General features: G+C 39.9%; 3 protein-coding genes across 8 annotated transcripts; 1 reads left to right on the plus strand and 2 right to left on the minus strand.

Annotated features, from left to right (window-relative positions):
• Nucleotides 1–2,843: 2,843 nt before the first annotated feature.
• On the plus strand, nt 2,844–8,620 carry LOC103710117 (pyrophosphate-energized vacuolar membrane proton pump-like). Its single transcript, XM_008795732.5, has 8 exons — nt 2,844–3,279; nt 4,627–5,201; nt 5,481–5,860; nt 5,965–6,051; nt 6,142–6,472; nt 7,192–7,602; nt 7,679–7,738; nt 7,910–8,620. Exons 1-8 carry the CDS (start codon nt 3,027–3,029, stop codon nt 8,114–8,116), a joined length of 2,304 nt encoding a protein of 767 aa, XP_008793954.3. The 5' UTR covers nt 2,844–3,026; the 3' UTR covers nt 8,117–8,620.
• An 838-nt stretch (nt 8,621–9,458) lies between these two features.
• LOC103710118 (arogenate dehydrogenase 2, chloroplastic-like) lies at nt 9,459–13,488 on the minus strand. 3 transcript variants are annotated; one of them, XM_008795734.5, is made up of 2 exons: nt 11,698–13,488; nt 9,459–9,743 (listed from the first exon to the last, which is right to left on the minus strand). In XM_008795734.5, the coding sequence occupies exon 1, from the start codon at nt 12,747–12,749 to the stop codon at nt 11,712–11,714; it is 1,038 nt and encodes a 345-aa protein (XP_008793956.2). In that variant the 5' UTR covers nt 12,750–13,488; the 3' UTR covers nt 9,459–9,743; nt 11,698–11,711. The 3 variants fall into 3 exon arrangements, with proteins under 3 accessions (XP_008793956.2, XP_038971914.1, XP_008793955.2); XM_039115986.2 differs by having other exon boundaries at nt 9,459–9,862; XM_008795733.5 differs by having other exon boundaries at nt 9,459–9,905.
• Nucleotides 13,489–13,638: 150 nt separating this feature from the next.
• LOC103710119 (heparanase-like protein 3) lies at nt 13,639–26,467 on the minus strand. 4 transcript variants are annotated; one of them, XM_088706293.2, is made up of 11 exons: nt 26,287–26,467; nt 25,957–26,105; nt 17,131–17,393; nt 16,161–16,197; nt 15,865–16,045; nt 15,535–15,683; nt 15,085–15,318; nt 14,805–14,994; nt 14,595–14,720; nt 14,220–14,319; nt 13,639–14,134 (listed from the first exon to the last, which is right to left on the minus strand). In XM_088706293.2, exons 1-11 carry the CDS (start codon nt 26,358–26,360, stop codon nt 13,772–13,774), a joined length of 1,866 nt encoding a protein of 621 aa, XP_088562419.1. In that variant the 5' UTR covers nt 26,361–26,467; the 3' UTR covers nt 13,639–13,771. The 4 variants fall into 4 exon arrangements, with proteins under 4 accessions (XP_088562419.1, XP_038971911.1, XP_038971912.1 ...); XM_039115983.2 differs by lacking the exon at nt 26,287–26,467 and having other exon boundaries at nt 16,161–16,222; XM_039115984.2 differs by lacking the exons at nt 25,957–26,105; nt 26,287–26,467 and adding an exon at nt 17,504–17,659.
• Nucleotides 26,468–26,506: the final 39 nt, after the last annotated feature.

A 26,506-nucleotide genomic window follows, 5' to 3' on the forward strand; every position in this document is an offset into this window, starting at 1 on the left:
GCCCTTTAAAGTTCACTACTGAATGTGCAATAAAAATTGACTATTAAAATATTTTATTTATTATAATTTGTTATACTTAGGTTGTGCAGGAGTTCTTTGTTTATCCATAGATTCTGGTATTAATAATAAAATTAATGATGAAAGTTTCCACTCCGCTTTTATTAAAATTTATTGTTAGTGTGCAACAAAATTTGGCTACTGAGATTTTTATATTGCATTTCCAAATAGTTGGAAAAAATATATATCCCGTGCATCACTTAGGACCGATATTAATATCATCAATATTCATGATGGAAGTTTCTAGTTAGCCAACATTATAGTTTCAAAAATAGTTGGAGATAGAAAAAAAAATCAATTATGCAGGATTGATATTAATGGTATTTCTTCCATTGATAGAAATTTATGCCCAACAATCTTTAAATTTCATACCATAACATATATTAAAAATATTAAAATAAATTATAAAAATTTTGTTCAAATTTATATTTATTATACTTATATCTAATAGTTTGTAAAATCTACGCTTATATCTAATTAAATTAACGGCATTAGTAAAACTATTTATTTCATATGAAAATCGAAATTTCATGGAGGATACACATATTTCCGAATACTTGTTACGTCATCTAAAGTTATTTTGGTTATTTTTTAAATTTTTTTAATGTAGCATCTCGTTCTCATTTAAGATTAACGGTTTGGTTAACGTTCTATTAAAACTATAAATAAAAATAAATTTCATATAATAAAAAGTATAATTTTTTATATTATTAAATATAAATATAATATAATTTTTAATTTTTAAAAAATTATATTTTATTCAAAATATTAATTTTTTTATTGTATTCCCATTTTGTATTTCACCAACGGCTATGATTATGAACGGTGGCCAGAAACGCGCGTTGCGCGGCTGCGTGCCAGCTGCGAAAAATATTTGCGGCCACGGTTTCTTCTCGCTGACACGTCATACGATTGCCATGACATCATGACAGCTCAGTTCGCGGGTTTGCGCCTCATCAACGAAATAAAAGGAAAGAGATGTTGCATTTTGGGGCCCACTCTACCCAACCTACGCCAATCTTAACCTCCACATAGGATCACAAAGAAAAAGACCGCGACAAAAAGTGCAAGCAAACAAACCAACCACTGCCCCGTGCCAAATCTCCAGCTGGCCATCCATCTCCCCAGGACACACCCTCGCCATAATAAGCCAAATAACTAAAAAATAATTCCTAAAATATTAAAACTCTTATTGCACAAAAGTATAATCTAATTTATTCTGATAAGCTTTTTGGCTCCTTTTCTTAGAAATAATATTAAAACCCATAGGCTGCCCGTCAGCTAGGCAGATATGGTGCTATGCTTCGGGCCAACACGAAGATTTGTGTTTGAGGAGAGGAGGACATGTGCTGCCTATCTGACCTATCAGTGTTGGCTGAATAAGAATGCCCGAGTCTTCAAGGAAGTTAGCCCTCAGCCGAGAATGATAGCGGCTAGAGTCCTTATGCAGGTGGCTATGATCACCAGCGTTACAGAAATATCACATGAGTTGGTTAGGGACATTTGGGGCTCCCATCTAAGTTGGATGATTCATACAGTTTATGCAATGTATTGTATGCCGTGCGCATTGTAATTAATGTAGAGATATATGCGTCCAACATTGTTCAACAAACTTTATAAAATTATGCTGTCGTATGCGAACCATGTAACAATATTAGATTGAAAGAATGGCGAGATTTCAAAGCTTCTGATTTCAGCAATCGTGGCCGGTTACTAATATGAGAGAGATGTAAGGATCTTAGCTCATTTCATAGATGATGGAAAGTTTTAAAAAAAAAGTGAAGCATCAAGATGCTCCATGATTTTAGTCAATATTTAAAAGAATCAAGATATCAAAATGTCGAGTAATGCAGACTAGCCATCATTTTGAAACATAAATTTTAAATTTAATAGATAAAATTTTATTAAGATTTGAAAATTTTGAAGGATGCCACTATGCTATCCTAGCAAGTGGAACACACACACACACACACACACAAAAGATGATGGTGATTTCATCATTAGTCATTACGTGTCTAGGTTGTCACAGCCAGTTTTGGAATATTGTAAGGGGAAGGGAAAAATAACAACAACAAAAAAAAAAGGAAATAGAACTCGACACCGAGGCGTTATCCGCTGGGCATCATACGCTGATTGGTCCCCTCAGGCCCGCTCCGTTAACCCTTATTCTCTATCAAACCCCATCCCCACCGTCCATTTCATATCATCTTATTAGCTGCTCCATCCGGACCGTCTAGCTGCTCCAACGTCTATTCATGAGTACACTCTTCCCGCTGTACTCTCGTAACCGCCCATCTATTTCATAATTAACAATCAATTAATTACTGTTATCCCTCACTCCACATCCAACGGTCAAGATCACCCTCCTCGTAAGAACCTATCAAATTATTCTCCAGAATAACCGCACTATCCTGTGCTCTGACACTTAATCCAGTTATATCACGACACGCGTACTTCGAAAGTCACGGAGCCTGATTCGCGTTAGTATAACGCGATACTTATCCCGGACACTCTCTTAAAAGGGTGGGAGCGAGTGCGGATCCACTGTGTGTACTCCGGCGAGCGTTGGGCCAGATAATGGGGCCCACCGTGTATTATTTCATGGACCCCACCTTATTAGCCAATCATCAGATGGCAACAGAGGGGGCCGCACATCGATAGCCACGGAGGATCCGGATTTAATTAAGGAGCTCCATTAAGACTAAAGTTATTAACGTAATTATAATTATTTATGTCATTTTTAATTAATAACTAATCGGCAATGCCTTCTATATAAGGAGCTCGGGGTCGAGGTGTTGAAGGTGTTCTCCGTAGTGCATAGAGAGCGAGAGCCAGAAGCCCCCGAAACCCTCGCCTTTTCGATCTCTCTTCGACTCATTTCACGGTATAGGACTTTGGTTCTCCGCCGCCACCGTCGAACGCCGTTTGGTGGAGGTTGAGTTTTCGTTTTTTTCGGGGCAGATCGAGCAATGGGAGCGGCGATACTGACGGATCTCCTGACGGAGATCGTGATCCCCGTGGCAGCCGTCGTCGGGATTGGGTTCGCTTTGATGCAGTGGCTGCTGGTGTCGAGGGTGAAGCTGTCGCCGGAGAGGCAGGGGCCGCTAGCGGGGAGCAAGAACAAGAACGGCTGCTCCGACTACCTCATCGAGGAAGAGGAGGGGCTCACTGATCACAACGTCGTGGTGAAGTGCGCTGAGATCCAGAGCGCCATCTACGAAGGTAACGGCTCGGCGGTTCAGATCCCAAGGTTTTCGTAATCTCTCAGTCGGTCTCTTCTTGTTCTCTCGATTTGGGTGCTTCCGTATTTCGTGGTTTCGTGGTTTGATGGTTTTTCTTTCAATAACGTTTCTTTTTTTCCTTGAAAAAGATCGGGTTTTTTAAAAAAAAATATTCGGACCGGTCGGTCATTTGGCCCTGTTTATTTCTTGTATTTTATATGTTTCTAGTTGATTTGTCGGAAAAGAAATTTAATAGGTATTGGGCGAAGTATACCTTTTATTGACTCAAGTCGTGTGTCAATGAGTTCAAGTTGTTCTTTTTTTTTTTTTTATGAGCGATATTTAGAGATCTATGGCTATTATGCTTACATTTTCACTCATTTCTGTATACTGTTCAGAGTATATTATCTACAATCCTAATCTCTTCTTTCACGCGGGATTTTTAGAACAATATTTTCCTCTCTTTTTTTTTTGGTGGAAACGGAAACTTTTTTGTCGGGTACTGGAGGATTCGTTCCTTCATTCACACTCGATACTTTTATTCTATTTTATTTGTTTCCAGCTGATTTCTCTGATAAGAAAACGTCGGATTCTGGAATTGGTTCCTGTTTTTATTACTAGTTGGATGACTAAGGTAGTGTTTCAATGAGTCCGATTTTTTCTTTTTTTCCCCTTTTCTATTTATGTTTTGGTTATATGAAAAAATAGGAGGCTACAAGTTCTCCTATTATTCTGGTCTCCTTTCTACTTATTTTTGTTTGTTATGTATTTTTTTGCTTCTTGTTTCTTTTATTTTATTTATTTAATTTGTCTATTTTTGATAGAAAGGTTGTTAATTACATGACCTATGATGCTCTTTGTCGGGGTATCAGATGCTTGTCTTATCTGCAGGATATATGTTACAATTGCGAGAGTTCCGGATTCCACTCCATCAATATCTCCAAATTAATAAAATTGATCATCGCGAGAGTTTTGTAGAGGCTCCTTGCCGAATAAGTATATTAAAAAGTTAAAGTTGATCTAAGAATCTGTTCTCTGATAAAACAGTGTTTGCATTGCTATAAGAGTGACAAATTGTTGTGGATTTTTCTTAATATTTTTCAAAGCAAGATTTTATGCTGATAGATCAATATGGATTTTTTAGCTTTTAGGTTTTCCCGTCACAGTATGCAAACTGATTAATCAATGGAATTGGCATGGAATTTCGTTAGTATGGTATGCTTATCTTCCATTTCTTGTGTTAGATGCTCTGTTATCACTAGTTGTTATTGGTAATCAGCAGCAAAAACTTAGTGCTTATTTTGAATAAAAATTTTTGATATTATAATGGTTGGGTTTATATAAACAGGAGCAACTTCATTCCTTTTCACCGAGTATCAGTATGTTGGAATTTTCATGGTTGCTTTTGCAATCCTGGTATTCCTATTCCTTGGCTCTGTGGAGGGCTTTAGCACTAAGAGCCAGCCCTGCGCCTATAGCAAGGACAAGTATTGCAAGCCTGCGCTTGCAAATGCTGTCTTTAGCACTGTGTCCTTCTTGCTCGGTGCAATCACCTCTCTGGTATCTGGTTTTCTTGGAATGAAAATTGCGACATATGCAAACGCCAGAACAACTTTGGAAGCAAGGTGGGGTGTTGGAAAAGCTTTCATTACTGCATTCCGCTCAGGTGCAGTGATGGGCTTTTTGCTTGCTGCAAATGGGCTTTTGGTTCTCTACATTGCAATCAACCTATTCAAGCTGTATTATGGTGATGACTGGGAAGGCCTTTTTGAGGCTATTACTGGTTATGGTCTTGGTGGCTCTTCCATGGCTCTTTTTGGGAGAGTTGGAGGAGGTATCTATACAAAAGCTGCTGATGTTGGCGCTGATCTTGTTGGTAAGGTTGAGAGGAATATCCCTGAAGATGACCCAAGGAATCCAGCTGTAAGTTTCTATATCGTTGTTTAATAATAGGCTTTTGGGGCTTCTTTCTTCTTATTTTTCCCACTATTTATGATAATTTTCTGGAAGCATACAAAGTACGAACTATATTCTTGTTTTTATGAACTCTGCACTCATCTACCTGTTTTTACAGAATACCAGTGCCTCATCCACTGTCGACCAAGCTGCAGATACTAGAATTTCTTACATACATTATTTTTTTTAAGATCTTAGATATCCCACGCTGCTTAAGATTCTTTAACTTCTAGAGATATCTGACAGGTGATTGCTGACAATGTTGGAGATAATGTCGGGGATATTGCCGGGATGGGATCCGATCTTTTTGGCTCATATGCTGAATCTTCCTGTGCTGCCCTTGTTGTTGCTTCAATCTCATCCTTTGGAATCAACCATGATTTGACTGCAATGTGCTATCCGTTGCTTATCAGCTCTATGGGTATCATTGTTTGTTTGATCACTACTCTGTTTGCAACTGACTTCTTTGAAATAAAGGCAGTGAAGGAAATCGAGCCTGCACTGAAGAAGCAGCTCATAATCTCAACTTTTCTTATGACTGTTGGTATTGCAATTATCAGTTGGATTGCACTTCCTTCTAGCTTCACAATCTTCAATTTTGGCACCCAGAAGCAAGTGACAAACTGGTAAGTAATATTTATGTTGAAAGTGTTATGTTTTCATGCTTATTAATAATAGTTTGAAATATTATGTACCAAAAAAAAATGATAGTTTGAAATATTATTTGCAGGCAGCTGTTCTTCTGTGTTGGAGTTGGTCTATGGGCTGGCCTGATTATTGGGTTTGTCACTGAATACTACACAAGCAACGCATACAGGTGAAATTTCTTTCTTTTGTTAGTTGCGATGAATTAATTTTGTATCAAATGGCTCACTGATAGTTTGACAAAGCTTCTTTTTTTTTGTAGCCCCGTGCAAGATGTAGCTGATTCCTGCAGAACTGGAGCTGCCACTAACGTCATTTTCGGGCTTGCATTGGGATACAAGTCTGTGATCATTCCAATTTTCGCTATTGCTGTCAGCATTTTTGTTAGTTTTAGCCTTGCTGCCATGTATGGTATTGCAGTTGCTGCTCTAGGCATGTTGAGCACAATTGCTACTGGGCTGGCCATTGATGCCTATGGCCCCATCAGTGACAATGCTGGAGGCATTGCCGAGATGGCTGGAATGAGCCACAGAATACGTGAGAGAACTGATGCACTTGATGCTGCAGGCAATACCACTGCTGCTATCGGAAAGGTATACAAATCATTTCCTGCTTCCTATTCGCTTACAGGCATATGATTTTAGGCATTCAATATTAGAGGTATTTGAGGTAATAGCAAATTTAGGAGGCCTGAGCATGAAGCTATGATGATTTAACCTTGCCTTCATTATACACTAGAATATGGTGCTTTCCACTTCAACATGATGCTTTCACCTAATGTTTTTCCACTAGGTGGTGGCAAAACATGCAACTTATACAATCTTTCTGTCTTCCAATTCGATCTGATCTATTCATTCCGGGAGCTATTTACTTGATTGCAGACATTTTTGCAACACCTCTAACAGAGAAAGATGCCAATTTTGAGGGAAACTTTATGTCAGCTTTTTTCAGACAAAAGTATCTGTTTTGGAAGGAAGGAAATTGCATCCGCATTTCTTTCGGAGAAGGCACCCACATTTTTATTCTTTAAAAAATTGGGTTGCCTAATTAGATGGCAGTAATATTGCAGACAATAGCATTGTGCTTGCCCTATTTATTTACTTGTAGGACTTAGCATCCGTGCATGTGTCTATCAATGTAAGTTTTATGTAGTGTATGGGTAATTGTCAAACCTCCAAGGTTTTGTTGTCTCCTTGTTTGGTCTGTTGGAATTCTGTGTAGGACGATGAATCTTACCCAGGCATTCCATTTGTTTTATTTGCACCGGCTCATAAACTTATATTCCACTTAAATCCACCTGCTTCTTTTTCAGGGTTTTGCCATTGGTTCAGCTGCCTTGGTGTCCCTTGCACTCTTCGGCGCCTTTGTGAGTCGGGCGGCATTATCAACTGTGGATGTTCTGACACCTAAAGTGTTCATCGGGCTAATTGTTGGTGCAATGCTTCCTTACTGGTTCTCAGCCATGACCATGAAGAGTGTAGGCAGTGCAGCTCTGAAGATGGTGGAGGAAGTTCGCCGACAGTTTAACACCATACCCGGTCTTATGGAGGGAACCGCCAAACCTGACTATGCCACTTGTGTCAAAATCTCGACAGATGCCTCCATCAGGGAGATGATTCCACCTGGTGCTCTAGTCATGCTCACACCTCTCATTGTTGGAACCTTCTTTGGTGTGGAAACTCTATCAGGGGTTCTTGCAGGCGCCCTTGTATCTGGCGTTCAGGTCTGTGGAAAATCATTATTTTGAACTTTTTAGAGCATTGAGTGCAAGAAATCATGGGCCTTCCCTCTGTTTACAGGTTGCAATATCTGCATCAAACACTGGTGGTGCATGGGATAATGCTAAGAAGTATATTGAGGTAAAAGCTACCCTTGAATCTTTTTTCGAATTCTTGCGGGCTTCAGATGTCTTCCATGAAATTGAACTTGGAATTTGTCACCACTTTAGCTGATCATGCTATTTAGAAGTTAGTAATGATTTTTTCTGTTCTTTGTTGTTGTTGTTGTGTGTTCTTCCTTTTGGGGGTCAGGCTGGGGCTTCAGAGCATGCTAGGACCCTTGGTCCCAAAGGATCAGATGCCCACAAGGCTGCTGTGATCGGTGACACCATCGGAGACCCACTAAAGGACACATCTGGACCATCACTCAACATCCTTATCAAGTTAATGGCCGTCGAATCTCTTGTATTTGCACCGTTCTTCGCTGCACATGGAGGCATCCTCTTCAGGATCTTCTGAGAAGATAGCAGCATCCCTTCTTCACCACCATATTTACCTCAACCTTCTATCCTTTTTGCTTCGTTCTCTTCTCTTTTACCTGTTATACCAAGGCCTGTGTCTGGTGTTTTAAGTTTCAAGCTGTAGTTGATGCAATGAAGCTCCCAGTGTCCATGCATGGGCTCCGCCGCTCCGGGCAGCCAAATTTTCCTGTGCTGAATAGTAGACGACGACGATGATCATGTTAGTGATGGTTATGACAATGATAATTTTTCTTAGGAGAGGAACAAAAAGTTGTTTAAATGCTCCATATGATGGTTGGAAAGTTGGTGTGGAGTCCTTTTCAATCAGTTGACCAAAGTTTCGCCTCAGAAAAAAAAAAGGGTCAGTCGCGCAAAGTTTGATGTGGTGGATCTGAAGCTGAGTAAGCCCTTCCTTTTCTGTTGAAAAATCTGGCGAGGAGAGCCTGTCTAAACCGAATGGGTTTGTTAATGTTATTATGAAGTATAGAGTTTTTAGTTTGAAGCCGATGCCTTGGTGCGAAGTGTTGATATTGGTCTTGCAGCAACTTTTCCATCACGCAGTGCAGCTACATTGGGAGGGACCTCTTTGTTCCACCCTCCTAATGCTAAAAACATTCCAGAAAGGCATCATCGTTTCTTGTGTTGTTTGATGCCTCTATGATGGTTGGGCCTTTCAATTCTAGCGTGCCAAGTAGCTCAAGCATTGGCATATGGTACACCAAATCAAGCCTCTCCCAACTCGAATGAACATAATGTTCTCCTCAGCTATGATCCACTCCAAAAATGATTCATTAGTTGTCACCACATTCTCAGTGATAGTCCATTACCTCTTTAAAAGAAGTATGGTCTAACTGATTTGCTAAAGGATTTTCTTACTTTCCCACATTCCCATCCTACCATTGATCTGAGGAATAGACCACCATCAAAGAGCTCGAGGCTCCAGAGTATACCCTTTCTCTTCTCTAATCTTCGGCATATACTCTTGTGCCTTGCCTCTCTTTTTCCCTACTGACATTTACTTTAGTTTCAGTTCAAATAAGCAGAAGATAGAATAACAGTTCATCATCAGCCCGTGCAGATGCTTTCAAATATAAAGGACATGGCCCCAAGCTGAATGGAAGTCGAACAAACAACCACTCATACAAATGGCATTTCAAGTTACCAAATTTGATACCTGAATATTCGGTTTGATAACCTACTACTAATTCCTCCTCTGCTTCCGGTAAATCAAATGCCAATCTCTCACATTCAGCTAGAGAAGAAATTAGAAAAACAACAAACTCTATAGGTTGACGCCATAGATTCCACCCCCAAAAACCATTTTTTGATTGTGCTTCAACTATATCAACTGTATTTGAACTATTAGATAATCATAGTTGATAATAACATCACTGTTTCCATCGCTATTACAAAACCGTACATGAAACTTCTGCTTCATACGGCTCCTCTATGGCCAATGAGCACCTCAGCCTTCAAAAGCACTGATCTTTGACAATAGAATATAATTGAACGTATTGCAGTATCTAGGAATTTTCTTGCCTACTGATTGCTGCACTCTTGCAGAGATTTTTGCCGATGATTCAAGGACTTTGCTCTATAGCTGACATCAAATTTGTAACAAAACCCTAAAAGATGGATCAAAATGTGATCTCTTAGGCGCTATAGGAATGTTGAATATGATGGACAGCAAACTTGCGATGCAGAGGTAAGCCAAGTGCTTGGTAAATATGGTTGATAATAGTACCTAAAACATGAAATAGAAAGCACTGTAGGAGTCAGACAGCAACCTATAAGAAAAGACAAAAGACAGAAAGTAAAAATGGGAAACCAGCCGAAACATACACCAGTGAGCAGTGAATGGATGAAAAGTCAATCACTGTTACAAGCAGAGTCACAAGACTACATTCACTCAGGTTAAAAGTAGGAAAAACATGTCATGGTTCAGCATAAGGAAACAATGCTGCAGATATTCTCCAAGCTAAAAATTCAGGAAACAATAATAACAACAACATAAGGACTGAATGATAGATGAGAATATGCGTCCGCATCAAAATGTTTATTCATAGATATTGTATATCATGTTCTTTTCTATTTTATTTCTTCATGTTCTTTTCTATTTTACTTCTTCATGTTCTTTTCTATTTTACTTCTTCATGTTCTTCCCCTTCAGTTAACATGGGTAACACATCCACCTAGGTGGAATGGTGGGGCTGAAATGACAAAAGGGGAAAGGAAAGGGGACTAAGAGCCTGAGTTGGCCACAAATTTGCAATTAATTTTGATTGGCTAAAGAAACTCATAAATAATTTCAAATTCATGAAAAAATCAGTCATATATATGTATGTACAAAGGGATGAAGTTGGATTCTTCAACTTCATTCATACACATGATCAAGGATTAAAGTATTGCAGGCTAGTAGTGCATAGGCCTGGCACTGACATAGTATGTACTCTGTTGTGTTGTGCCAAGCATGTCAGCACACTGGCACAGCCAAGCAGTGGCACACAACCTGTATTGTGCCAACACCGCATGTCCATAAGGTATTGGCACAGTACATATCATGCATTCTATACTATGCCAATCTTCATATAAAATCCATACTATGTTACATGCAATATGCTGAAAAGGTTTTTTACTTTTCTTTTTCCTTTCTTCCTTTTTTTTTTTTTTGCTTGATTGAAAATGTGTTTTCTGATAACCAAAAAACTCTATGGTATCTGACCCTTCTAATTTCTCCCTTTCTCACCTTCTTATCTCAGCAAAATGGAAGGATTTTAATGCTATATTCCACTCACTATAAAATACCATACAAATATAGGAGCTTCTTGGTACCTAAACACCCCTTTCTTTTGTAGTGCACTAAAATAAAATCATTCCCAAATTGAGACCCGCAATGCATAAATTGTGGTTCACCTGGCACTAATATTTGAAGAAACAAATTTTGACCACATCCTTGAGCAAAGAATCAAAACGGACTGTTATTCCCACTCCCATACTTCCTCCACACAACAAAGGTATTGACATCCTCTGCAGTCCTATTACCCCACCCTGCACCTAAAAATTTCTTATACAATAATTGTTGACATGCAAGATTTGCTTCAAGGTCAATCTCTTTTCAAGCAACAGCATGTCAGTCATGAATTTCCCCTTCCTCAGCCCTCTAAACTCTCACCCATCAAACATGCCCTCATTATCCTGTGGAGCAATATTTTCAAAGCTTCTCGTTCTCCTTAACCTTACCAAATCTCTACCACCATTTTCCCGCAATGACCAAGTTATAACTCACCAAAAATGACTCAGGACAGACACAAGATACAGCATTTGCGAACAAAGAACAAGACCAGCACAGAACTCCAAGCTATTCTACTACTTTCATTGTAGTTGCTCGACCATTATAGGGTTGTTAGATTGAGAGTTGGTATCGTAGATGCATTTCAATACAATATCTTTGAGAAATCATGAATTGATTCTTCATGTCGTTTTTTTTGGCATGAAAAGCTGCAACATGACTAGCTTCCTAAACATATAAATTCAACAGGAAGAACAAAGAAAACGAAGAACTTGAAGAAGAACAGATACCTGTGCTCCAATCATTAGCCCTTTCTATCGAACTCGAACAGCTGCTTCCTCAGTATATCATGCAAACGCCCGAACAGCTCCTTCTTCAACGAATCGAATGCGACATCCATTCTCTCAAGCAGCTCGGTGGAATTCTTGTTGTACATGAACAACCCATTGTACAGCTCGAAACTATCACTGCATGTGTTCTCCACCAGATCGAGCAGGGTCTCGTACCCCTTGGTGTTAATCGGGGTCGACTTGAGATCCAACTTGGCAAGAATCCTCCCCACGGTGTGAGTCAGGAACTGTATTTCAGCAGCATTCTCGTCATGATCCGTACAGGACATCTCCACCATCCGGCAGCCCTCGCGCTCGAAGATCTCAAGGAATCGCCGGCAGCGCTCTGCGCGGCCGCCGGAATCGCCGATACGGACCTTCTCGTAGACGAAGGACAGGCCGGCCCAGCCGTTCTTGCCGCTCTCGGGCCCGAACATGGGGTGGGTGCAGAGAATGTCGAAGTCCGGTGGGAGAAGCTGGAGGAAGAGGTTCTTGGGGAACTCCTTGACGGAGAGAACGTCGACGAAGAGAGTGTTGCGGCGGAGGCGCTGGATGGGGAGGGAGCGGAGAACGGCATCGGTGGAGAGGATCGAGGTGCAGAGGAGGACCACGTCGGGGTGCTCCTCGCACAGGTCGTGGGGGTCGCGGAAAAAGGAGACGCCGAGGGAGCGAGCGACGTCGGAGTAGTCGGAGCGCGAATGGGCGAGGAGGGCGTGGCCCTGGTGGGCGAAGGTGCGGGCGAGGAACTGGCCGAAGTTGCCGAAGCCGATGATGCCGATCTTGAGCTTGGAGCGGCGGTCGAGCAGTTCGGAGGCCCGAGACTCGTAGTCGAACGGCTGGGCGGCGTCCAGGGCCCGGATTACCAACCGGCAGCGGAGGGCGAGGCCGGTGGTGCCGCCGCAACCAGGGCGGCGGAGAGGGGCGGTGCGGGGGTGGACGGAGGCAGCCGAGATCGGGGGTTGGGATGGGTTGCGAGGGCGGAGAGGAGGGGGGAGGAGGGCGGAGAGGACCATTTCGCCAAAACCCTAACCCTTACGGCGGAGAGGGGTCGGGGGAGGGCCAGCGACGGCGAGCGGGAGACGGGGAGGCGGCGTGGTTACGGAGGTGTGACGTGGTTAGAGACGCAGGGTTTTCAAAAGAGCGGGACTTTATATTATAAGACAGAAAACGAGAAGGGGTTTCTTTGTCGTGCCTGGGTTCCAGTCCACTTGACTGTTAATTTTTTCTCTTTTGGCGTGTGTTAAATGTCACAGTTAAATACGTTAACACCTTATATTAACACCATATATCGGATAGAGACTGGTATCATGACAAAGTTGAGTTAGATACCAAGTTTGTATGAAATTTTGAACTAAGTTAGAAACCAGCATCAACCAGCCTCAATACTGAAACCCAACTTATAACAAATGAGGATCATGATGCACACCTTTTTTTGAGCAATGATCATGATGCAGATCTTGATTGAAATCAAACTTAGACTCCATACAAATCATTCTCCTCGAGTTTGATGCCCCAATGGGTTTGCTGCTAGTTTTGCTTTTATTGATGATTTTTGAGTTCATAAAAAGTAATGGGCATGAATAAGATTAAAAATCTTGCAACATAAAACCATGAGGTATATAGGTAGGGTTAGCCCATCCCTCTTAATGACTACATTGGCCAAGAGCCCACTCAGCCACCCCCAACCTTAAAGAAACATTAACTCCTACCAGCCCATCCATGTCACAGATACTAGCATACTGTAATGAATGACTCACATGATGTAGCATGGTATCTTTCTGCTTTGCTTTTCCTCAGTCCTAACAGACTGTGCTCTTAAATTAGGATGCTTCGACAGCAATTAGAGGGGTTTAGAAATTCAGATTTTTCTTGCCCCTCATATGCAAATCATTTCCCTTCTCCTTTTTTTTTTCCTTTTCATTTATTATTTGATCAAAGATTTTTAGCAATGAATTACAAACCTCATAGCCTTAAAGCCGGATCAAGAATGGACCACTTAGCAGTCCAGCCTCTCAGTACATGATGCAACAAGAAGCTACCCACAAGCAGGAGCATGAAAGTGGGGAATGTGGACAAAAACAATAGAAAATGGGGCAAGTGTTATTGGTAGTGACGCATCAACTTCCATGGGTTTGAGTGTAGGGAAATTCCCTTCTGAATCTACAGACAAGATGTTGCCATTCAGCAGCATGGCTTGGCTGTGTAAGTTCCCATCCTTGGCTGTTAAATGGTATTCTTCCCTCATAAATGCAAGCGTTCTCCCAAGTCGAGTTATATGGTTGAACCTTGTCCTAGGAATGTGATGCTTCAATGCTATAGTAAAGGCAGATGCAGTGGTAACAAAAACTTGAGAAGTAGTTTTGCCACTGAGATTGATCAGTAGCAGTGTAATCCCTAGCTGAAAAATAAGTAAGAGAAGAACTCATGACAAAGGACTCAATGTAGAGAAGAAAGAAGAGAGAGAGAGAGATTCAATGACTTACGGATTCTCTTGCACAATGTGCATATGCCCGTATACTCTTTGTTCCTGTGAAGTTTGTTGATAGGACTTTGCTTCCCATCAGTCGATGCCACAAAAGAGCACTGCACTAAGAGAGGAGTTATGTTAATGGCATTGACTCTGAGATGGGATTGCTTTGCACATAAGTACCGAAGTCTGAATACTGATTCTTATTGATGAAGAACCAACACTCTTCGAAAAGTTTGGGTTTAGGATTGTTTTTTTCATTAACTGCATCCTATCAAACTTGGTATAAACCAATAAAACCTAAGAAAAGAAAGACAAAACATGACTGTGGATTTAGAAGGAAAAAAAATTGATGAAAAGGCTGCAAGTGTGGAAAGAAAAAAAGGGTAACCTGTAGTAATCAGGATTCGGATGGAACGTCGCTGTGTTGAGTAGGCCATAGTTTCCACCAACCAAGGATTGTCTGCAATAACTTTTAGTGTTGTATGTCGATGACATGCCAAGCTGATCCAAGTACCTATCAAGTTGTTATCAAAATTAAATCCTTCCACTAGAGTTCTTACCCCCCAAAAAGATCCTAGACCAGTAAGAGCTGGCTTACCAGAAGCTGAACACAAATGAATCTGTGACAAGATGGTGGCCGCTATTGTAAGCTCCTCCAGCTTCACCAACCCAAGCAGTGGTTGAAGTGCCTGCACTTCGGAGAATTCCTTGGAGATTTCTGAATGTGCTCGCTTCACCATCAAGATACGAGGGATTAAGAATTTTATCAACCAAGTGCTTATCGACACCTGAGCACGGAATACAGGTTATCAAAGGTAAGTCCTTGACAGAAATCTTCAATAGAACAGCTGAAAATTACTGAGTTCAAGCAGCAATACCTGCTCCCAGATTATATATGTGGTGGGTGATCGCATCCAATGAGTGGGGTTTTGTTTTTTTGATGAGTTCATTGAACCAGCTAGCATCGAAGAAACCCCCTGGTGCTAGTACCAGTGGCTTATGAGGGAAACCTTGGTATATGTCATCAATAATTTTTTTAAGGGAGATCACATCTGCAGCATATTGATCTGCCCCAATTCTAGCTCCAACTCCACTTCCACTTAATTCATTTCCTGACAAGTAAACAGGTCCTTTAGTTCGAATAGCGTGCATGCCACTGTATTTCACACACATCTGAAGCAAACTATATGCCAAAAGATTTTTAACATCCCATTGAATTAGATCAGCTGTTTGTTAATCTTTTGTCATTGTTTATTCTAACTTCAGTACTATCTCTATTGAGCAAAATCTTTATGAAGTGAAAAATCTAAATGGGACATGACTCTTACCAAGCTCCCAACCATGGATAGTGTAACCCTTATTGACAGTGTAGTGAATAAAAGATGCAGCGTTGGTGGAGTTCCAGGGTCCTCCTAAAGAACCACCCGGCAAATGAACCCTTCCATTAAGGGCATTCAGCCCAAAAATGATTACAGCTCTGAAGCGAGAATGCATCGGATTAGACAGAATTTATGAAGAGAGCAATGAGAAATGCAGGGTACGCCTACCACGAAAGCATTCATTATGAAAGCATACCATCCTAACAGAATTTTTCTAGTGGGATCAAGGGAAAAACTAGTCCATGAGGCATTTATAGGAAGTTTAAATAATCAAAGTACCCGGCTTTTTTGAAGAAACCATTGAGTTCATCCCATCTATGCATGGGTAGGCAGCCTTGAGAAAAACCAAACATCTCAGATTTTTTCTTAACAAAAGGAGTGCATGGCTGTTGAGGATCCACGCCATATATGACCTTATCTTGCAAGGAGCCCCCAATGCGGAGTTTCAATGGAGAAAATTCTGAAAGGTCACAAAAATTAGTTCAGAGGAAAAAAAAAAACTAGATTGGCCATTTGATATTAAAAGCATAGGCATAGATTAATTTTTTTAAATAAAATACTAGGAAAGCACTTACCTTTAACAGCATTCAATAAAATCTTGTTGGAAAGATTCTGCAGGAAGGAAAAAATGAAACACCTGTGTCAATCACCATTTTCAATCATTTTACCTTCACATTCAGAAAGTAATATTTGTTTTGAAAAAAAAGAAGTCTGGATCACACACACTAACATGAGATGGACAAATGAACACACCAAATAAACAATTGAATTATAGAAGGGAACGAAGCATAGTAAACCAAATAGCCCTTCATTTCTTTTCAGAGGAAGAAGAAGAAGAAGATCGTTTTTTTCTTAAGACTATATACTACTACTAATATCAGAAACCATGTCAAGGAAACCATCTTCAAAATGTAAAATGGGACCTCACAGGATTTAGACATTATGAGGAAATATAAATGATGATGGAGTGAACTTTATCAGAAGTACTCGATCCTCATTTTCAATTTCCATTCAACAAACCTATGATATCAAGAAGAGTGAAACAAATAAAATTAGCATATTAATGAAAACTACAAATAGTTTTCACTCGAAATGAAAAAAGGGAAACAATCTGGAAACAACACAGAGACAAAAAAAAACTCTCCAAATAGAGGCAAAAATATAAATTCTTCATTTTAATTAAGCTCCAAATCATAGAAAACCATTGCCAAATACTGACAAAAATATAAATTTTTACATAGACAATGCTAAGAAAAAAAAATCTAGAAACAACACAAACAATTGCCAAATTCGACCAAAAAAGAAAAAGTTCAGTTTTTGACAAGCTCCACATTACAAATTATAACACAATACAGAGCAAACATCCGAACTTTTGACCAAATTGAGCATTGCTACCAAACTGAACCCCCCCCCCCCCCCCCCCCCCCCCCCCCCAAAAAAAAAAAAACAATTCTGAGAAAATCCATATGAATAAAAGTTCAGATTTTGACGAGCTCCACATTGCAAAATATAACAGCACTAAGCCAAAAAAACCAAACTTTTTACCAGATTGAGCACGGATGCGAGGCCCCAGCTACAAGTCCCGTAATCACACTTCTCCGGCGGCCACCAATCCAGCGTAGCGCAAACGAAGTCATCGTCAGTGACCGCAATGGCAGTTGTCCCATCGACGACGGCGGTCCCCTTGCTGGCCCCAGCAGGCGGAGAAGCCCCAACAGCGTCCACTGCGACGAAGCTGGAGAGCCATAGAAATGCCCAGAAGCAGAAGCCCAGGAGCCGCAGAAGAGCTCCACCCATCTCCCAGAGGCCTTCAGAGAGAAACAGAAGGAGAATAGAGAGAAAGGTGAGGCCTTTAGGGGCAATATAAGAAGAGAATACCTCCCAGCACCACCATATAAATACTATAATGCCTTCTTACCCGAGGGTGGAATAGGTTGGTACACAAAGCTTGGAATCTATATAGAGGGGCTCCAAGAGGAGAAGGGAAACAGAGGAGGAAGGGGTGTCTTTTAGTCCAAGAAGCATGGGAGGTGATCAGACTCCACCCCGCAACGTTTGAGATAACAGCTGTTATGCAACAACTTTGGAGACCTCTTGCTCCTTTATTTATTTTATAAATAAAATTATGTTTCTAGATTTAAATCTCTAAATCACCTAAAAATAAGTAAACTTGATGAGAAATGAAAACTAAAAAATGCCATAACCATCGTAAAAATTTTGGAGGGGCTCCGTTATTGTGAATTAACGGCCTTATCAAAAGTTGGCTCCATGAAAGATGAACGGGGACCGGACTCCGCTTCCCATGCGCACTGTTTTCACCGTCACCGACAATTTTCTGAACGGAGAGCGGTCAGCTGATGCGGTTATCCTATCCAGTTGAGTGCAGGTATTCCTCCGGGACAGTTTTGTGCGGCTGGAACGAGCCTATAAAGACAAAAGGGACCAACTGCCTTTGTCTTACTGGGGTTAGATTTGGGGTAAATTTGATGTCCCCGCGGGGGGGGGGGGGAGCACGTGGTTCGGCTTCTTAAACTTTTATGGACGGCGGTGGCGAGCATGTGAAGCGGAGTTTAAAAAAAAAAGCGGAGTGGGGCCCACTGTAAGGTTTTAGATGCTTCGCTTGAGTTAGGGGGCGGTGCTTGGGAGGGAATACCCCATGTAGATACTGTCCTGTCCCAGATATTGCCACTTGATCTGGGCCGTTCATTTAGCAATGCAGCCGTTTCTAGTTGTAAGTAATCCAGTGTTTGACCATGGCGCGGGGCATTTTGAAAGAGGGACCTTTACTTAAAATTATAGAGGAAAGGGACTTTTCTATATATTGGCAACAAGTGGTACAACAACAGTAACATAGCCATTATATTCTTTTATAGAAATGAAACTCACAAAAATAATATATTGCTCATATAATATTGACTACAAGCTTCTGTTTTGACAAAATTCTTGTGCTTTTGATAAGAAGGACCGAATAAAAATATATTATTCAGCAATATTGTTTGTCAAATTATTAATATAAGAGCTCTTTAGTCAATTAGAGATTTTTAGAAATTCATGCTTATTATGCTAGTACTCATTAATTTATGGAACTAACGGTGATTATTATGCTAAAGAAATGTTTTGGCACAGAAGAGATGTACTTTTGAAGTTTGGCTTCATATATACAAGTCCATTATAAATGTTATGATACACAAAAAAAAAAAAAAAATTCTTTCTCTCATCTTAGCAAATATCAGAATCATCAATCTTGCACTCGTTTGGAACAATCGAGTTATTGTAAATTAAAGGGTTTTCGCATTGGCAGCACCTTGTGGTCCAACTGCTGTCCTAAAATTCCATTGTTTAAGTGGAGTCTAAGGTACACTCAATTAATGACCTTCCAATAATGCAAGTTGAATGGTTTCATCTCTTTTGTGGCTTGTTGTGGAAGGAGGGTAGGTTATTGTTTTGACATGAAGGAGACACCTCAACCATCAAACTACTAAGGTTGCATCAAACAATGGTTTGTCCTGGTCCTATTGGGATTTTTATTGCAGTTGAGTTGGTTATCATGTCAATTGTGAATCTTAATTATATTAGGATATATGTTAAACTGTGCATCTAATTACTTGTGGGTTTAGTTAGGGCATTCCTTACCATGAGTAGCATTTGTGTACTATATGACTGTACAGCCTTCAGATTGAAAAAGAAATAATAGTTCCTGAAATTGTTTGGTGACTAGAATTGGTGACCGAGTCCGAGTGGTTTTGTATTTGGTCTTTAAGAATATGAGAGTGGTGAGGCATTGTGAGTAGCTTGAGTATGGAATGCCTGTTGGAGTCCAAAGAGGATTTGTGTCTTGCTTCTTTTTTTGTGAGTTAGGGAACAGTTCATAATTTCCATGGTTATCGTGGAGAAAGTATTGTGAGGCATGTTTTGATATTGAACATGAGTTTTGTTATTTTTTTTTTATTAGTAAAATTTTTAGTCCACTCTCTTCAAATTTATTCTCCCTTAATTTTGTTTCTTTCTCATTATTGTTGCTTGTTCTTGAGGTTCTGGGCATTGGCCAGCCCTATTACTTAGCATCATGCCATTCTATGATAGATCATAGAACCCTCAAAACATGAACTGTGTCATTATAGTACATTTTCTTAGCTTATCTTTCTTCATAGACACATCCAAGTAGAACCGGGAACCAAATATCGTTAGTGCGATTAAAGACTCAAGTCCCGACGGAATATTCTGCAGGACACTGGAATAGGGTATCGTCCTAAGTATCAGGACAGGACCATCCTGCTATTATCCAAACATCCTAATCGGTACATCTTTGGACATTCTCTATTCCAAATGTCGGAACAGGACGAGATGATGGTGCATTCCATTTTATAAAAAAATCGAAACAGCTTTATTCCATAGTATTTAAAATCTTGAGTGCAATTCCAAGTCTAAAATTTTCTGTCTTTAACTCTCCCTTATTTTTTTTCCCCTCTTAAGTACAGAATCAACAAAAAAAACAATCTACCTCTAGACAAAAGAGTGGGCCAATTGCGCGATCATAATGAAAGATATACCTTGACTCAAAAGTTTATACGCTTCCAAATCTAGGAAGGATGACAAGAAAACGAGTATAAAATTACCAACTAAAATAATTACGAGACCATCCATCATGACAATGCAGTGCTGCTAACTAGATGTATTCATTTGAATTTAATTTGTAAACGAAGCAATTCCAAGTCCTATTATACTATCCATTGACGTATTGGATATTAGGAACTACCTGATGACAGTACATGAGAGCTTCACCACCTTAATTCATTCTATAACAACCAAATGTTATATCTTTTGACTTCCTCATCAAGGCTACCAATCAAACTAATGCAACCATTTCCAAACACCAAGCAAGACAAAAGTGCTAAGTTGCTAACAGTGAGCTTAACTTTAAATTGGTAATTTCTCCTCAGCTGGCCATTGACGTAGAAGTCCAAACAGCTAACTTGTGGATGCAAGATTGCAAATTCAGGTTTAGAAAGGGGTTTTAGGTTTTAGGTCTAAAAGAGTTTGATTGGGAACAAAAATTCAGGTTTTATGTTTTAAAGATCTTGTTTTCATGCCAATCAAGAAGTATATAAAAGAAAGGTCCAGACATATAGGCTAAATCTTTTATATGGTCATCTACAATAAATGAAGCAAGATGAATCCAGATAATTAGCAAGCAAAAGAAGAAAAAAACAGTAATTTAGAACAAGGTTTTTAAAACTTTGACATCTTAGCAATCTAAATGGATAGGTGGCACCAAGATGAACTGAGATCTCGGTTGAATAGTAAGTTGGTAAAGATATGGAAAGGTCAAGATGTTCGAACTCAGATCTCCGCGGATATTTATCAAAACTATAACATTTAACCATCAAAAATTTTAGTAAAATCAGAATTATCACTATTTTTTAAGACATTAGGTTAGAATATAATAATTAAAATATATGTTTAAAATTGAAAAAAAATAGATTAGAAAATCTCCATCAATAATATATCGGTTTAAACTAGCTGCGGTTATTAAGGGTTGAAATTTCAAAAACATAAAACATCATATTGTTGTGAACCCAATACCGATACAAACCAAGAGCTGCAATGCCCCATGCTTCAAACAAAGTTTTCCAAGGGGATAGCACTAGAAGCAAGAGGCTTTGCGGTTCTCCATGTTAATATCCTACAAAGCTCGTATGCTCATGGGCTCCATCTTGCCCAGCTAACCCATCAAAAATGGCAGGCTACGTCAGAGACCAAGGTTCACCATCTTCGTACCAGATCCTATACCGGTACCATCCTATTATAATATTGATATGTGGTGTACGAGACGGCGAAGCGTACTGAGTGTCGATACAACAAACTTTGTTAGAGGCCATTGTTCTCATATGCTACGTTCCTCATGGTGTCTATTTTCCAAAAATCGCACGGACTAGCCAATAAGATCTAAACGAGGGCGGATGCTCAATTTAAAGTATAGCAATATATCGCACTTGTAAAGATTGTCATGGTTTTTTCATAAAAAGAAATGTACCTTTATTCCACCCTATTCCAATATTTAGAAAGGTACTTAGGATAGAAAATATTTCAAGAGATGCCGATCGGGATGCTGGGATGGTAGTGGGGCGATTCTATCTAGACGCATGGATCTAAATTATTTTTAGATAAAAAAAAGGCTTGTGTCTATATTTTTTTAATTCAATTCGGTATATATAGATATATAAAAGTCATGTATTGATTCTCACCATTAAAGTTCTTCTTTTTTTGCTGAAACCATTATAGTTTTTCTCGCCAAATCTGTGAAGATATGCTCGATGAAAGAGAAGATATTTAGTTTCCTTATTTACGACTTGTCTCCTATTTGGAAATGACAGCCCTGTAATTAATTGTCTTCTTTAATTTGATTCATTATATATATCTGTAGCAACTTTTTATTAAAAAAATATATTTACTGATTTCTAATACAATTTTTTTTTTAAAAAATGAACTTTTATCTACCTTATTTTTTATATATTAAAAATAAATACTTAAGATAGAAAATGTTCATAAGACATGCTGATCAAGATGCTGGAACGATGGTGAAGCAATCTTATTTAGACACATAGACTTAGGTTCTTGCTTTGGTCCTTTATTTGATTGAAAAAAGTTATTATATTTTTTAATTTAATTCAGTGCGCACATATTATATATATATATTATTTACTGAGATTGATTATGAAAGGTTTTCTCACCAAGTTTTTGAGGATCTGCTCAATTAAAGAGAAGATATTGAGTTTCCTTACCTACACCTTGGACGGCCTGTCTCTTGTTTTATGGGAAATGACAGCCTTGTGATTGATTGCCTTGTTTAATTCGATTCACTATATGTATCTGTCACAACCTTTTTAAAGAATATATATATATACTGATTCCCACCATGAAAGATTTTGTCACCATAACTAAAGAGAAGATATTTAGTTTCCATATGGTTTAAAAGTCCTTGTTTGATTGGCCAAAAAAAGCAGCCTTATAATTGTCTTCCAATTCCATTCGGCATCGATATATAGCAACCTTTTTAAAGAAAATATATTTAGTAACTCCCACCCAAAATAATTTCCATAAGATATTTAGTTTCCTCATTTACACCGTTTGATGGCTTTTAAAAGCCTCGGTGTTACCTCCCGTTTGATAGTGTAAAGGTAGCCTTGTGATTATCTTCTTCAATTCCCTTGGGTACGTTCGCCATGAAGACCATGCGTTTGGCTTTGGTTTTCTTCGTCCTTGCAGGACTCTTTGCTCAGAATCAATGTAAGTATTAGGTTACTCTGTTCGTTTGCCTTCCTCCCTCTCTTCCGCTATCTATGTCTGTTGCTGGAAATTGGACCCGGGGGCTACCGCGAACCAAGAGGGTAGGAGCTCCGCTGCCGGGACGGTGGATGACGGTGCGTCGACTGGTGGCGTCCTCACGGAGAGTCCTGCAAAAAAGCCGGTGGCCGGGCTTTCCGGCGCCGGCCCTCCGAAGCTTAAGTCAGAGGAGGCTAATATGTGGAGGGAGTAAAGGAGGAGGAATGTTTGTTCTTTTTTGTGTATATTTGTGTCCATTCTGTGTCGTCCCTTCCCTCCTTCCCCCAGGTTCCCTTTTATAGGAAGATATTATGTTACCTGGGAGGTGACAGGGGGATTTGTCCTCTTTTGTGATAATTAGGCACGATTTTGCTCATTAATGGCGTAGTGGAGAATAAGGCTGGATCAGACCGGAGTCAGGGAGTTGTCGCGGTTGATCGGACCCATTGGGGTGGTTGAACCGCCGGCCGTGGTGGGCCTGGGGTTCGTAGATGGTAAGTGCATTAATTGCTGAGTGAACCGGCGGTCAGGGAGAGCCATACGCTTTGATGGTTCAGTGATCCGGAGATCATCTTGAGCCGTGTTCATTTAATGACTGAGTGCATCAGAGACTTGAGGGGGTCTCATGCATTAATGATAGGCCGTGCCGAATACCTGCGGAGATTTCGTGCCTTGATGGCTTAGGGATGGTGGCAGGTTGTAGTGGAGTCATGTATTTAGTTGTCAGATCCTTTAAAGGGTTAGACGGAAATTGGGTATTCGGCTAAAGCATGGGCCTGGCACGGGTGCCGAGCCGAGCTGGTCGCCTAGCAGAGTGTCCTGTGGCGAGATTGCTTCTGGTCGGTACTTTCTAGTCGAGCGCCTCTCTGGTCGGCGCTCTTTGGTCGGGCGCCTCTCTGGTCGGCGCTCTTTGGTCGGGCGCTTCTGAGATGGCATGACTTGGGTTTTCCCCCAACAGTGTCTATCTCTTTTCGTGAGAAAAGATGAAGAAGACTGGCAACACTGAAAGAAAATAGTACCTTAACCAGTATTCATTCATTAAAAACACAGTTATGATTTTTTTGGTGTAGAAAAAGCTAAATCCTGTTCTTGCAACTTGTATTTCTTTACTAGTTTTAAATCTTTGTATCATAATATTTGATCGTCAATTTTAAATTATGGCCAAACTAGGCTAATATAGTTTCTAACCTTGAACGTCTTTTGGATAGGTCAAGGCCCAGAGCCGTGCTATATTGACGTTTGCATTTCTGGGCGTCCCTGCTACTGCTGCCCAGCCCATGGACGCGGGTCACGTTGTTATAATACGCGAGCGGAATGCGTGGCCGACTGCAACCCCCCTGCAGGAAACCTTTACCAGACTCCATGAGTTCAAGATTCGAAATATGCACTTGTCCTCATGAATAATGATCCATGTGTGCTGTAATTGCTTCACATGCCTTTTTAGAAAGTAATAATAATCCAGTTATGTGATATATTATCAGAAATGGCTGTCTATCTGTACGTGATATAATCCATAACATCACCCAACAAAACTAGCCAGAAAATATTATTTATGATTAAGGGCTCGTTCGGTTCGCAAGAAAAGAAGGGGGGAAAGTGTGGTCAACGGAAAAGTAATGAAATGCCTCTTGTTTGGTTGGAGTTTTCAAATGAGAGAGATAGAAAAGTTGTATTCCCATGGGAATATGATTCCCACATTTCATAGAAAAGTCTTTCCCATGAGAAACATGGGAAAGTTACTTTCCCATGAGGTGGGAATCACTCCTTTTTTATTTTTTTCCAAAAAGAACATATTTTCAAAGGAGAGAGATAGAAAAGTTGTATTCCCATGGGAATATGATTCCCACATTTCATGGGAAAGTCTTTCCCATGAGAAACATGGGAAAGTTACTTTCCCATGAGGTGGGAATCACTCCTTTTTTATTTTTTTCCAAAAAGACCCTTCAGAATTAAAGAAGCATTAAAGAGGCATTAAAAATCTATTTTTTATTAAGGGCATAATAGGAATTATACATAACTTTCCCATGGTCAACCAAACATAAGCACTTTGGAAATTTGTCACTTTTCCATGGTTAACCAAACATGCCAAAAGTACTTTCCTAGGTATCCTCTTCCTAGGAATCTGATTTCCAGGAATTATATTCCTAGGAGGGAAAATACTTCCCGCGAACCAAACGAGCCCTAAGATGATAGCACAGTTGGAATGGGGCTAAGATTTCACCGAAGTGGCTCAGGTTCAAAACGCGTGAGCGTCGATTAAATGCGGGGCCGGATGCCTAATCCTATTACTAAAATGTCCCTCCCTCCTCTATTACTAAACTTATTACAATAATATATATATATTATGGTGTATGGATATATTATACAGTAAAAAAATTAAAAAATAATAAATTTTGGAGTGCACTAGATAGATCTCTTTCATCCGCAAAATATTTTTAAAATAGTTGATCACATATGAAGCCACTCAATCTGCTATTCCATTAGTCTATATATATATATATATATATATATATATATTTGCCCATGAGATGAGCCCATGGATCTTAGCCGAAATGTCACCCTACTTTAGTACTAAGCTCTCATTCCTAGCATTAGTGGATATAAAAAATAGTCAAAAATAGGTAAAACTTGTGGGTGGGTCCCATTTCTTTTTCTAAGGGGTCAAGAAAGGGCCCAGCGTGGGCAAGCATCCAACTGAAATACTTATATCGCATAAACGGATACAGGGACCAAAAAAGATTCCTTCTCATCCCTCGTCTCGGAGACAACACGCGGCAGTGATCCATAGCTTGGAGATCACCATCTCTTGCCCAGGCTGAAACCGGTTTTGGTTGTGCATCCGGATGATATTAGTTAGAAGCAAAAATTCATACGCATCCTTATCTTAACAGAAATCGATGTAAATTAAATATAAAAGATTTTTAACATCCCATTGAATTAGATTAGCTGTTTGTTAATCTTTTGTCATTGTTTATTCTAACTTCAGTACTATCTCTATTGAGCAAAATCTTTATGAAGTGAGGAATCTAAATGGGACATGACTCTTACCAAGCTCCCAACCATGGATAGTGTAACCCTTATTGACAGTGTAGTGAATAAAAGATGCAGCGTTGGTGGAGTTCCAGGGTCCTCCTAAAGAACCACCCGGCAAATGAACCCTTCCATTAAGGGCATTCAGCCCAAAAATGATTACAGCTCTGAAGCGAGAATGCATCGGATTAGACAGAATTTATGAAGAGAGCAATGAGAAATGCAGGATACGCCTACCACGAAAGCATTCATTATGAACGCATACTATCCTAACAGAATTTTTCTAGTGGGATCAAGGGAAAAACTAGTCCATGAGGCATTTATAGGAAGTTTAAATAATCAAAGTACCCGGCTTTTTTGAAGAAACCATTGAGTTCATCCCATCTATGCATGGGTAGGCAGCCTTGAGAAAAACCAAACATCTCAGATTTTTTCTTAACAAAAGGAGTACATGGCTGTTGAGGATCCACGCCATATATGACCTTATCTTGCAAGGAGCCCCCAATGCGGAGTTTCAATGGAGAAAATTCTGAAAGGTCACTGTTGGGGGAAAAATCTCAAGTCATAC

This window comes from Phoenix dactylifera, chromosome 11, assembly GCF_051530095.1.
Source record: "Phoenix dactylifera cultivar Ajwa chromosome 11, Ajwa_hap1_PhDact_Kaust_v1.1, whole genome shotgun sequence".
Lineage (NCBI taxonomy): Eukaryota > Viridiplantae > Streptophyta > Magnoliopsida > Arecales > Arecaceae > Phoenix > Phoenix dactylifera.

Excerpts from the sequence above, each read along its gene's own strand:
- LOC103710117 (XM_008795732.5), top strand. The coding sequence starts at position 3,027 with ATGGGAGCGGCGATACTGACGGATCTCCTGACGGAGATCGTGATCCCC. Across the intron at positions 5,861-5,964 it reads CAGAAGCAAGTGACAAACTG|GCAGCTGTTCTTCTGTGTTG; the intron begins GTAAGTAATATT and ends TATTATTTGCAG. Across the intron at positions 6,052-6,141 it reads TACACAAGCAACGCATACAG|CCCCGTGCAAGATGTAGCTG; the intron begins GTGAAATTTCTT and ends TTTTTTTTGTAG.
- LOC103710118 (XM_008795734.5), bottom strand. The coding sequence starts at position 12,749 with ATGGTCCTCTCCGCCCTCCTCCCCCCTCCTCTCCGCCCTCGCAACCCA.
- LOC103710119 (XM_088706293.2), bottom strand. The coding sequence starts at position 26,360 with ATGTTTGGTTTTTCTCAAGGCTGCCTACCCATGCATAGATGGGATGAA. Across the intron at positions 15,684-15,864 it reads GGTTTCTTCAAAAAAGCCGG|AGCTGTAATCATTTTTGGGC; the intron begins GTACTTTGATTA and ends TTCTCGCTTCAG. Across the intron at positions 15,319-15,534 it reads TATCCATGGTTGGGAGCTTG|GAAATGAATTAAGTGGAAGT; the intron begins GTAAGAGTCATG and ends TTTACTTGTCAG.